The sequence below is a fragment of the Panicum virgatum genome, chromosome 5K (assembly GCF_016808335.1).
Source record: "Panicum virgatum strain AP13 chromosome 5K, P.virgatum_v5, whole genome shotgun sequence".
NCBI lineage: Eukaryota > Viridiplantae > Streptophyta > Magnoliopsida > Poales > Poaceae > Panicum > Panicum virgatum.
Genome location: NC_053140.1, coordinates 39,545,132 through 39,558,251, shown reverse-complemented (window position 1 = coordinate 39,558,251; position 13,120 = coordinate 39,545,132). Strand labels below are relative to the sequence as shown.

The window sequence follows — 13,120 nt, the reverse complement described above, 5'->3', positions numbered from 1 at the left end:
GGGACCGGGCCGGTCGCTGCCCGGCCTCGCTCCAGCGGCAGAGAGCGCAGGCGCGCCAGAGGCCGTGCACACGTACCGCGACGCGGGTGCGTGCATGCAATCGAACGAACGGATTTAATGGCCATGAATGCTGAATGCCACCATGGATGCGTAAACCGAAAAGCTGCCTCGTCGCCGACTACCACGCAGGGTTCAATTTCCCGACCGGACCGGCCTAACCGCCGGGCTCCGGTACCGGTTTACCGGTCCGGTTAGGCCGGTTACCGGTCGAACCGGTCAAATGTGAATTTGAATTCAAATGTTACCGTGGTGGCGGTTCAGACCGGTATACCGGCCGGTTAGACTGGTTTACCGGCCGGTTTGGCCGGTATACCGACCGGTTGTGCGATACGGCTCCCAGCGGTATACCGACCGGTTACACCGGTATACCGGCCGGTTTGGCCGGTATACCGGTAGTTTAGAGTATTTTTCCGCCGCTTGAAAAATTGATCCCCGGTGTGAAATAAAATGAAATTTCGACATGAGCTATGCACATTTTAATATAAATGACCCTACCAAAGCAATGAGTTATAATCATGCATACAAATACAATAGTAATAGGGTGCATACAAATACGGAGTCATACACTTATACACATGAAATGAAAGTTCAACGTAGGAATGGGAAGACCCCCATTTGAGATGCGGTTTGGTATTCGGTGGTGGACATCAAAGCGATGCCTCGCACTCTAAGCAGCTCAGCCTTGTAGTGTTGCCAAGTTTGGCCCGTCCACGCCGATGTTGTCTGCCATTCCTGAACTAACATAGTGTAAAAATGGGGGTCTTCCCATTCGTACACCCATCTCGTCGGTGGCTGCATGCTGATGTCAGGAATGAGATAGTGAAAAGAGTGCCTCGAATCGCTGTAGGAGGAAGAAGAATCTGTGGACTGTCATAGTCTGTCGGTCCACCTGTTCTCCTCTGCGATTGCGGTGCTCCATGGTCGGTGTCCTGAGTAGCATGTGTGAACTGAGTTTCCCCTGCAATCAACCATATTTCATAATTAGTAGTCAATAGTCAGAAATATGTGTGTATTTATATGTGCAATATATACCTGTGAAACGAACACCACGAGCATGACCACTACCACCAGCAGCAGCATCAGCACCACTACCACCACCACCAGCATCAGGCTGAGCACTGTCACCATCATCACCATCATCGGCCGAGCTGCTATCCTCGGACTCCTGATACGGAGGACTGCGCTCACCTTCGCCATCATCAGTCTCGGTGTCGCTGCTCACTGGTTTTGCTGTTCTTTTGCCTTTTCGACGCTTCGAGTCACCCTTCTTAGGCCCATTGTGCAACTTTCTCTTCCCTAGGTGAGTGTCACCTATATTTTGACGTGCCCAATCGCTGATGGAATCATTCCCCGTAGCCTCACGTAGATCTGACACGTTTATTTGATCTCTGACAATATGGGAGGGATGTCGCCGTCATCATCATCCTCGTCTAGAACTGGAGCCCGGTTAGATCTACCATATTCCATCCATTCCCGCACCGGATTTTTCTCATCATAGAAAGAAAGATGGGCTAGCTGGTCAATGAAATCACCTTCTTCACGCATCAGTGGGCCGGAGACCTCCTCAAGTCGGAGACGAAGATTGTAGTTGACATAGACAAGCTTATTAAGTTTCTTGTGCGACAACCGATTGCGAACCTTTGTATGCAGCAAGGCAAAAGTACTCCAGTTCCGCTCGCATCCACTGGACGAACAACATTGTGAAACAAGCCTCATGGCAAGGTACTGCAGTTTTGGAGTACTTGATCCGAACATCATCCACCAGGACGCTGCATGTGCAACCGAGTATGTAAGCAATATTTTCGAATAGAGAAAATAACAATTTTATACGGAATAACTCTTACATGGGGATGTCTTTGGGTCCATCGCCATCCGCATTGCCATATCACTGCTATACTCGCCAATTTTCTGCCGAAACACGTCAAACTCCTGCAATGCCTGGACGGCGCTCTGGAGATCAGTCATGCGCTGAAATGTATCCTTAAGTCCACGAAACATTTGTTGAGTTAGATCCATCGTATAGGCATACCTCGGATTTAGGACAGCAGCTGCAAAATATAAATCACTTCAAATAAGCATTATTTCAATAGAGTTTAAAAATAGACGACTGATGTGTGCTTACCTGGACCCACATACGTGCCTATGAACACATCACCCAACCTCTCGTCCACCACCTCAACATACTCTTTCAGTGTGGAAAGATTTGTTCCAAAGAAAGACTTCAGCTCCTGTTTCATAGTCTGGTAGGCCATCACGACTTCGCACATGTTCGGCTTCTTGTCCTGATCAGCGAAGCGGAGGAACTTGTATATTGGTTGAACTGTGTCGATGATATATTTCAATGCATCCCACCACTCCATACTTGAAAAACTTGCATGAGTAAATCTATCATCTTCGGTATTCGCCCATTTGCTGTGTTGGAACTCAGTAGATGCCATCCACTGCATGAAACGATCACGTTTCCGATAGATGCTCTCTAGGAACATGTAGTTGGTTCCAAATCGAGTGGCATTCCACTTGACCAACTCACCACCGATTGCGTTCCTCATCATTGTATTCAACTGACCATGATTGTGTAACCAATTTGAAATTCGCTTGCACTGCTTGATGATAACACCATGTTCAGGCCTTCGAGCTATATCCTTCAACATCAAATTGACGGTGTGTGCTAGACAAGGTGTCCAAGCTATGTGGTCATACACATCACTTAGTAGTTCATTGCATGCTTTTTTGTAGTTCGAGCCGTTGTCGGTGACTACGTGCACGACATTCTCCGGTCCAATCTCTTCCACCACCTTTCGAATCTCCTGCAATGGAAGACGGATTTTTTAGTAACATGACAAAACATACACAATGTGAATGGAACAGGTTGAGGGACTACCTTGAACAAATATGCAGCATCTTGAATTCTTCCAGTCGCATCAACAGACTTATGGAACCACATGACCCCATTGCAATATATCAAAAAGTTGATGACACTCATCCTCGTCGGACCAGTCCATGAATCACACATTAACGTGATGCCAAATAAGGGCCAGTCTTTCTGAAACTTTACGTACCTCGTCTTCAAGTCTTGCTCATTCTGATCAAGGTACTTGCCATCAATATCCCGTCCAGTGGGTGATGCGATACCTTCACCTGCAACCATATGAAAATCATAAGATACAAAAATGTAAGCTTATAGGTATCATTGCAATGAAAGAAAACTTACCCCACTTCTGTGTCTCTCTGACCGCGCTGATAAAGTATGGACTGTCAGCCTGTCTTCCAGGTACTCCTGCAATATGGAAAAACTTTGACCAAGCTTTACCAATAGCTTCCTTTGCGTTCTTACCCTTCTGCGTCCAGGAGCCTGTATCAATCCTTGTTTGTGTCATTCCTCTTCTCCCACCAACTGCCAAGTTATAGTCCTCCACCACAGGACTCTCCCTCTGCGAAGTGGACTTTCGAAACATTCTCTGCATAACATTCCCCCTCGTCGAACCACTACCCCCTCCACGCTCATATGCACCTCCTCTCTGTTCCACCCCCCGTCGGAACTCTGCTTCCGCTCTCGATAGATCCATGGCACGCTGCACCTGAGCCTCCTCATCTTCTTCATCACCGGGATAGTTTCCCTCTACTGCAGCCTTCTCCCGTCTCAACCTCTCTCGGGCCCGGTCAGCAGTTGCCTTCTTTGCCCTATCCAACTCACGCTGAAAGAAGTCCCGCACATCAGGTGGCACATTCCTGCAATGGATCACCTCTGCCCCGCGCCCAGCCAAATGTTGTTTCAATCTAGTCGCACCACCTCCTCCTTTCTGCGTACGACAATAGTTACATCGCCATCCGGGATAAAGATTTTCACCGTGTTCCCATACAACATCTCTGCTTGCCATTGTCTATCTGCATACATGCACAACAAAAATATATCATATAATATTCTTACTCCTACCTAAGTTATAGTGTCAAAAATCATCTAATACACCTAAATTAAATCTAGCTAAAACCTACTACATAGTGCAAAAAATCATGTAATATAAATAAATCTTCCCTAAATTCTAAATATACCTAAGTCATACACATAAATCCTAAAACAAAACATCTAAATACACCTAAATCCTAGGAAAAAAAACTAACCTGACCGCGGCTTACCGACGCTAATAGGCGGTTTACCGCCTCCCCAGACCGGTAAACCGGTCTCCCCGGGCGGAAAACCGGACGGGACCGGTAGATCTGCTACCGGTCCGGCTTACCGGTGCGGGAGACCGGTTAGCCGGGATCTGAGGGCGGCTAGCCGGCGAAGGGTGGCGGTCGGGGACTTCTGGCGGCGGACTGGACTCACTGAGGGGGGAGCGGATGAGGGAGACGCGAGTTCTGGCGAAGGGTTCTCGGACGCCTGCTTAAATGAACGCTGCAACGCGATGGGCCCTTAATGGGCCGCGGCTTTTTTTTTCTTTTTTTATTTAACTTATAAATTCCGCAAACCATACTCAATGAACGAATTTTGAAGAAAATTTGACACCATTAGATTCATTGCATCTTGAAGTATTTTTAGGAATTTTTTGGGAATTTTTCATTTTTTTAATTCAAATTTAAAATTTGAATTTCGACCGGTTTCATATCAGACCGAACCGGTACCGGGCCGGACCGGTTTGACCGGTTTGGTTTGACCGGTAACCGGTCAAACCGGACCGGTTACCGACGGTTCCGTTAACCTTGGTACCACGACGGGGCGGCGGTGGACGCAGGCCCGGCCGGACGGCCCGCCCACTTTCGCTCTGCTCTGGGCGGTGCGGCGGCCTGCACGCATTCACTTCCCTCGCGCGCTGCCTGCTCCCCGGTCGGAACTGATGAACTGTGGCGTCTAGTAGCGCGCAGGCGCACATGCACCCGCCTGGCTGCCCGCCTGGCGGGGAGCCCGGCCTGGCCAGGGGCCAGGTGGTGCGCTGCATGGAGCGCGCGCTCCTAGCGCGCCGCGCCTCGCCGTGAGCCACTTGGCGCCCGGTTAGCTAGGGATAAAATGGGTACTTAACAGCGCCAACAGAGTCCGACTCCATCTACCCGGGACTTGAGCACAGGTGCATGCTGAATTGCCCATTCTTAGGGACCGTCTCGGTTGCAGCTGAAATGCATGCTGGATGGAACGATCAGGATCCTTGTTCCACGCAGACCACCCTTCAGTCTTCAGCTGTCAGCCTGTCACACTCACACTGCAAGGACACAAGCAATCCGACCTAATAATTCAGCCCATATTGAAAACGAAAAAAAAAGAACGAATGTTTTTATTTAATTTTTTTTTTTAAATATTTGAAGGAAAAACGTAGGCTCTTCGCTGATAATGCTATACTACTGTACTTCACTGTTCCATGATTCCATCAGTCCATTAGACAACAATGCATGCAAATGCTTTAGAAATAAAACACACCTCAATTGTCGGAGCGGGTGCATTAGCCAACGTGCACCATGCATGATTTGAGCCTTTGAGGAGCATAGATCAGGATGATACATCAGTCCGCTCATCGCCTTCAGAGTTCAGACCAACACAAATGTCGTGACGTTGACCGTGGCGCGCCCACGGCACCCGCGTGGCCGTCCACCAAATCCTTTTCCTACGGGCTCTCCACTTTCCCACGGCTCCCACCGTCCCTCACCACGAACACGTGACCACGGGAATTCCAGTGTATACAATTTGACCGTACCTTGCGACATGGGTTCTGTGCCAGATTCTTTCAGGGCATTTGCGATTATTGTTTTGAAACTAGTTCATCATGAAATTCTTTACTAATTCGATTCGAATTTTGCAGCTACAGCTCCTTCAACCGATATAAACGAAACTAGAAATGAACGAGTGCTTTGAGCCTTTGATGAAAAATACTTCGATTTGTCGTTTGTTGACGGGATTAAACATTTTTGTTGTCAAACGGAGCTTTCGATCGAGAGTGCACAGATCGCATCGGCGACAGGCAGGCACGGCGCGTACGCTGTCCTGAGATGGCCATAGAGGCATAGAGCAAGAAAAACGAGACAGCTGAATAAGGCAAAGCGCGAGGACCGCAGCATTACCTTCATGAATTGGCTGGTCATTGCCTGAGCACAAATAATAATTGAGATGGTATCATCGAGGAACTTGGTCATTGCCTGAGCACAAATTATAATTCAGATGGTATCATCGAGGAACGAGAAAAATGTGCACTCGTAAATAATAATGCTCGAATGGAAGAAATGGGATGATACTAGTATCTGATAAAGAAATGTAGTGGTACAATCCACGGATATCTAGCCTGAGGGGCAGCGTGCACACACACATCTTTTTCTCAAACTGGATCAGGTCATCAGGATCAAATCCATAGCCTTTAGAACAACTTGCTATATGAACAATAGTCATTGGTGGGCTGTTTGAACCTGTCTGCTGTGGATAACGGACCCGTCAAGATTCAGCTTCGGATAAGATGGAGCAGTCATTGTTGAAGCCATGGCTTCTGAACCTGGTGCATGGTCAGAAACTTCTGAACTTCAGAAAAAACAATCTGCTGAAGTGCTGATATCCAAAACCAAGCTGTGAGCAGTATGGTTTGGTCAAATTCTGCTGAATTTGGGTTATCATAGTTATGCAGACCGGAGCCCAGGAACATTGCTAAGGCCCATCTTCCGTAGAATGAGCTTGGGTATGGCTGGCGGGACTTCAAGCTCCATGCTCTGGCTGAACTCTTCAGCCAGCCTAACAAGTCTGGCCTTGTCTCGACTGATGGACTTGTTTGAGTTGTAGTACCCTAACCATGCCTGATAGGCTGATTCCTTGCTCTTCATCTCCACTCTTGTGACTGCATCTTTGACCTATAAAGTCGAGACAGAATATAAAAACATAAAGGCTGTTAATCTTTACAGGCCAAAGTTCACTTCAGATATCCTGAGCAGCCAAGATACGACCTCCCTTACAAAATTTGCACAAGATTGACCAAATCACATAGTGGGACAGATGACAAATACTATATAGAACTTACCACTGCCCGAATGCTTGAATCAACTGAAGGTGCCACAGCCTCTGATATTGACAAATCGTTAACCGTACTAAGAAAATGCATTTCCCAGGGAGCCAACAGTAAGATGCCCTGGCCTTCCTTGCCTTTCCGTCCAGTCCTACCAAGTCTGTGTGACTGTGTATATACTGTTCTCTATCAGCAGGCAGGCCAACCTACAAGATCAGATAAATTTCTCAATGAATACGCGTGTTTTATTTTTATATCCTTTTACAAGAGAACCTCTTCTGGAACAGTAGCAGAAAAAAGCAGTGTCTGCCTTTCTTTGGGAAAGAAACAATTATTTTCTCAATATCTCTTCTGAATCCCATATCCAGTAGGCGGTCAGCTTCATCAAGAACAAGAACCTTGACACCTTTAATTCGGGTCGAGAATCCAGGTGTGTTCTCAAGATGATCCTTAAGCCTTCCAGGGGTAGCAACAAGAATCTAGTTGAAGAATGCAAAGTATTAGTGCATGAGTTGCACCTAGATGTGCTATGTGTATGCACTGTACTACTGTAATTCATGTGTACAACCTGACATGGGTTAGCTTGCATGCTCCGTTGCTCTTGCGGTAACCGTATGCCACCTATTACAACCTGAACACCCAATAAGCGATGATACTTGAGAAGCTTCCGAGCCTCTGAAGCCACTTGGTTTGCAAGCTCCCTGGTAGGGCACATCACCAGCAAATTTATAGACGTTTAACGAGGTAATGCAGTGAGAACTTCGATGGCTGGAAGCTAAAGTAAACTCAGTCAGATGGGTTAATCCCACAGTTGTATCACTGCAATAGTTGAGTAAACTACTATGACAATCAAATTGACTAGTTGGGCTGAAGGGCAATAAATACCAAAAAGCCAACTGTTTTTCCAGTTCCTGTCTTTGCTTTTGCAAGGACATCTTTTCCTGTAAACAAAAAGGAATTGACATGTTATTTCCAGGGCTCCTAATAAATTGGTACCAAACCATTCGAAAGTAATGGCATGTCCACTGACATTCAAGAATTATTGGCAGAGTAGCCTCTTGCACCTGGGTCATCCTTTCATATCCAGCATCCTTGACAGCTTTCAGTGACAGTGGAGAAATAGCACATTGATCAAACCTGGGACATGCATAACAGTAACACAATAAAGCACAACAGCATTAAAGATGCAGGATTATAATATGACTCACATTGATAAAACATTCGACATGCATAACAATAACCAAATAAAGCATAACAGAAGTAAAGACACAGGATTATAAGATGACTTTCATCAGGGGCAGCAGTAATAAGATGACCCTCATCAGGGGTGTCCCCGGCACCCATTTTTTCAGCCATCCAATTACGATTTACGACATTAGATCTAACTTTGTATTAACAGAAAAGAATCAGGTATTATTCAGGGTTCTAACATCTTAATTTTATTATATCACCATTATCGAAAATTACAACGGAAAAATGATTCTAACTCACGTGTAAAGTTAGTGCAATTCCAATATAACTTGAATTAAGGTATAAACAAAAAAGGATAGATGCCAGGAGGCCATAAAAAACACATGATATTTTCTTACATTATTCACTTGCAATCCCTTAAGCACAAATTTGAGGCCAAAAAAATCCAGGCATCGCATCCCTCTAAAACACTCAAGGTGATAGTTAGCAGTTCCCATTTCAATAATCAGATGAGCACTGAGAGGGAAGCCAACAATGTTACAAACAACTTACAGTTAAGATCGAATTTCACATTTCAAAATAAGCTCCCAATTTCAGATGAACTCAATTACCTATAGCTCTTAACGCTGATGAAAACTTCTAAAAATTGACATGTGGTACTAGATATCTTACAAGCATCGAACAATTTCCTACAACATACTGATGAATTAAAAATACGATGAGGACGAAAGAATTAGACTAGATATCAAAGAATTACAATGTCGGTATCCCAATCGCTATGCTTTACCAGTAGCCATAGAATTAGAACAACACTAGAACAGAATCCTTCGTTCCAACAAAGCTCGGCAGGATTTCAGACACTCAGCCGATCTACTTCATGAGCGGGGGACAGGGCATTACCGTGTCTCGGTGAGGTACGAGCCATCGACGCCGCCTGCCTCGTGAGCGCTCCTACCAGCGTTCGACGCCGAACCCTCCACTCCGCGGGCACCCTCCCCGCCGGAACCTCTTCCCCTCGCAGTGGTGGCGACCACCCTAGCGGGCGGGGGCGCTTGCCTCGCGTCCCTCCGCGCCCCTTCGCCGCCCACCTCGTGGGCAACCATTGCCCCGACGACGGTGGCCACCACGGGTGACGCGGGGCCCTGCTTCGGCGGTCCCCGCCGCCGCCGCTTCGGCTTCGGGTTGGCGCTGGTCGACATGATCTGGCTGGCGGCGTCGGCGATTTTGACCTAGACGGCGGGCGGGAGAGGAGAACAGAGGAGTGCGGCGGTTCCCGGCTGAGCCGGACCAAAAAGCTGCCGGTTACCGGGGTCGGGTTGACCACTGCATTTGCCCCTTTCTCACACCCGACCGTGCCTGTGCAGCTCGCTCGCTCTCTCTCTCTCTCGAGTTACTCCAAATCTCCAATACATCACCTCTAAATCTGTGGAAAATCGAGGGAAGGTCCAAATCTTCGTCGTTGAGGTAACTAGGTATGTTCCATCCTGATCTGTCATATTGTTCCCTCTGCTTCAAATTATAATTCGTTTTTCAAGTTTGACCACTCGTTGTGTTAAATAATTTATGCAAAATATCATTTATTTTTGGAATTTGTTTTATTAATAAAAGTTCTTCAATAATTACTTTAATTTTACTATATCTTAATAAATTTTTGGAATAAGACGAGTGGTTAAGTTTAATGTTAAAAATCAAATAAACTATAATTTGAAACCGAGAGAGTAAAATGGATTCTTCGACCAATCTACTCTATAAGCATCAATTAAATATTATTTATAAGGTCTAATTCTATTGGCTATATATCTTGCACTAATAAATCTTTTGTCAGAATTTGCCTAAATCAAATCTAATAGTTTTTTTTAACTCATTTGATATTTTTCCTTCAGCACAATGCTTAATCCTATGCACCCTATGCATATTGTAGTGCTTATGGGCCGGGGCACTCTGATGGTCGAGCTCCAAGTTATGAGAAAGTGATTGTGGAGGATGATGAAATGGAAAGTGAGGAAGATGGACTGTCTCGAAATTTCTCTAGACATTGTCCTACTCAGAAGATAGCTGTATCTAAAGCACGGGGTAGTGGTATTGTTGCTATTGAGGTACCTTCTGAAACTCACACCGCTAATGTGGTGAAGGGTGATGCTCAAGGAATTGCTAGTAATGATGATGTTGCTTCACCTACAACAGTAGATGCAATGCTACAAGGATCGGTCCTTTGAGGCTATCTGAGGCTAAGAGGCAAGGACATGGTCATGGTCAAGAGATTCCTTCATTACCTTGTGATTAGTCTACTAACTCTAATGGAATAAAAAATATTCGCTTTGAGGATTCATTTGCTTATGCGAAAGATCAGTTTGTGGTGGACCACCGGTTCGTAATAATAATCTTTTTCATGTCGATTTCTACAATTATATCATTTTAGGAAAGAAAATCAATTCGGTTTTGGGTGAAAGGTAGATTGATTGGAAAGCATGTATGGATATGGAGGATGACTCTCTCCATCTTGCTTTAGATGCTTTAGAGGCTAAGAATGTGAAAGCTATGATGACTTTTAGGCATGATTGGAATGATGAAGTCATTGCTCAATTATTCACAAATCTATCTTTTGACAAATATGGCACAATCATGCATTTTAGGATCGAGGGGGATTGATACAAGTGTACTTACAAATAGTTTGCAAAAAAAATGGATTCACCAATGAGACTAGTCTTGGCAAGAATGATATTCATGATTTGATATTATCGTGAGCTCAAGGATGGGGAAATAGAATATACGCATCTTAGTAGCACTTCACTAGATGACTATTGCTAAACCTCGTATATGCTTCCATACTACCGCTATGTGAACCTATTAGCGAGGCAAACCATCATTCCTAAAGGAGGCAATGCAACAAGAATTCCAAAGACCCTCTGAAAGGACCTTAAGATGCCTAGAGGGGGGGTGGGGGTGAATAGGCAATCTGCAGCTCAAAAACACTTAAAAACCTGTCAGATGCAGACTCAGCCCGAATACTCTGGGTATAAGCCCGGATACTCCAGGTTTTGTGTCCGGAGTATCCGGAGCTATATTCATAGTCTCCGGGTATGAAACAACATGAATGAAAACTGCAGGAATCAGTGTATGAAAAGTAGATCGAGCTATAGAATGAGTGCCAGGGGTTCCTTAAGGTTGATATCCAACAAACAAAACTCACTAGAAACTAGTATATGAGTAGATCAAGCTTAAACCCTAGAAAGGAAGTCACACAAGCAAAAAGCAAAGAGAACAAGTAATACAACAAAAGAGAGACATAGATTTGTTTCCCGAAGTTCACACCCGAATGTGCTACGCCTCCGTTGAGGAAGGATTCAAGAGACGGTGCTCAAGAACCCTTATGTTCCTCTCCCAAGGGCGAGATCACCTCTCAAGCCCAAAGTCACTTACTATGGATTCCTCGGTGAGGAATGGAGCTTACAAACCTCTTGTGCAGCTCACAATCGTGATTGAGCAGTCACAAGCACGCCTAGTCGTCTAGGAGCACAAGGCTCCAAGAGTAACAAACATGAATCCGCGGGCTTGACCAAAACCAAGTGCTCAAGAGATGGGAATGAGGCTCACTAGCACGAATCCTTGCTCTTGCTTGGTTCTCACACAAATTCCTCAAAGAAATCACTCAAGAATGAAGAGAGGGGAGTGAGAGAGCTCTTTCTTGGCTTGGATTTGAGTTCAGTTTGTCAAAGTTTAAAGAGAGAGGGCAGAAGGGGTAAGGAGGGGGTGTATTTATAGTCTTCAGCCCAAAACTAGCCGTTGGGCGAAAGGGTACCCGGAGACTCCGGGTATATGTTCGGAGACTCCGGGCAACCCTAAGTTTCAGCCCGTGAATAGTCACCCGGACACTCCGGGCAATGGGGCCCGGAGTATCCGGCCCTATATCTGGAGTATCCGGGTTAGGCAGGAAAAACTTTGGTTTTTGTTCTTTTGAGTTGCTTTGTGGCTCACAATTGTTTGTCTAGGTTCTCTTGAGCACTAGTTTCAAATCAAAACCTTTAAATCAAGTCCCTCTTGATAGTGCGGCATTCCCATACTCAAATTTCAAATGTAAAATATAATTTCTTGAGTATGCTTAAACATCGCCTTTTCATTTCCTTCTTGAGGGGTCGTACATCGTCACTTGATTCACCTGTACAAATTTATCACCTGCACACATGCTCAATTACACGATTAAATGCACATGTGTTTTGTCATTATTCACCAAAACCCACTTAGGGGCCTAGATCACTTTCAATCTCCCGCTTTTTGGTGACTGATGACAACCCACATGTAGCTCATTTGATAATCATAAAGCGATAAACAACTAGCATATAAGAGCTCCCCCCCTAAATATATGCCATGAATTTGAATTTCAAATTTGACTTTACAGACGTCAAAAATGGCAAAATACACAACAGAACCACAGAAACCCTTATATCTTTTACAGTGGGGTGAGCAGGTATGTGCAAAACATGTGTGATGCATATGACATGTTATCCACTAAAAAAATGTGTTTTGGCAGCAGGACTCGGAGACTCCGGGTAGGAGCCCGGAAACTCCAGACAGAAAAATCCGGAGAATCCGGCCTGTGGCCCGGAGTATCCAGCTCAGCTGAATCAAAACACAGAAAATAAATACTCACACAGCTCAAATGTGTCACATACTAGCATAAATTCCTTAGAACAAACTCAAATTCGACAGCGAAGCACAGAGTAGCACACAATAGAACACGAGTTCTCACACCACATAGTCCTTACAAGCGATCACAGGAGTTCAAAATGGAATGAAGGACGACATAAGTTCGATACATGCCCAAATGAGTACATAAATGGCATTTTCACTCCTCCTTTGTCATCAAATGCCAAAAAGGGAATGAAAAGCGATATAAAATCCAT

At 45.3% G+C, this 13,120-nt stretch overlaps 1 protein-coding gene across 4 annotated transcripts; it reads right to left on the bottom strand.

The window, feature by feature from the left end:
* Positions 1-6,160: 6,160 nt before the first annotated feature.
* On the bottom strand, positions 6,161-9,565 carry LOC120707434 (DEAD-box ATP-dependent RNA helicase 25-like). Of its 4 annotated transcripts, none has more exons than XR_005689002.1 (6): positions 9,120-9,507; positions 8,059-8,165; positions 7,914-7,969; positions 7,597-7,729; positions 7,044-7,507; positions 6,161-6,876 (listed from the first exon to the last, which is right to left on the bottom strand). XR_005689002.1 is itself a non-coding variant. In XM_039992339.1 (6 exons), exons 1-5 carry the CDS (start codon positions 9,416-9,418, stop codon positions 7,280-7,282), a joined length of 789 nt encoding a protein of 262 aa, XP_039848273.1. In that variant the 5' UTR covers positions 9,419-9,565; the 3' UTR covers positions 6,161-6,876; positions 7,044-7,279. The 4 variants fall into 4 exon arrangements, 1 of the variants encoding a protein (XP_039848273.1); XM_039992339.1 differs by having other exon boundaries at positions 8,093-8,165; positions 9,120-9,565; XR_005689001.1 differs by lacking the exon at positions 9,120-9,507 and adding an exon at positions 8,618-9,101 and having other exon boundaries at positions 7,597-7,969.
* Between the last annotated feature and the right edge of the window lie 3,555 nt (positions 9,566-13,120).

Bases quoted from the DNA above. Each gene is read 5' to 3' on its own strand.
- LOC120707434 (XM_039992339.1), bottom strand. From the start codon at position 9,418: ATGTCGACCAGCGCCAACCCGAAGCCGAAGCGGCGGCGGCGGGGACCG. The intron at 8,166-9,119 runs GTAATGCCCTGT...TGCATGTCCCAG, and splicing joins TCGTACCTCACCGAGACACG to GTTTGATCAATGTGCTATTT. The intron at 7,970-8,092 runs GTGCAAGAGGCT...TTTTGTTTACAG, and splicing joins GATATGAAAGGATGACCCAG to GAAAAGATGTCCTTGCAAAA.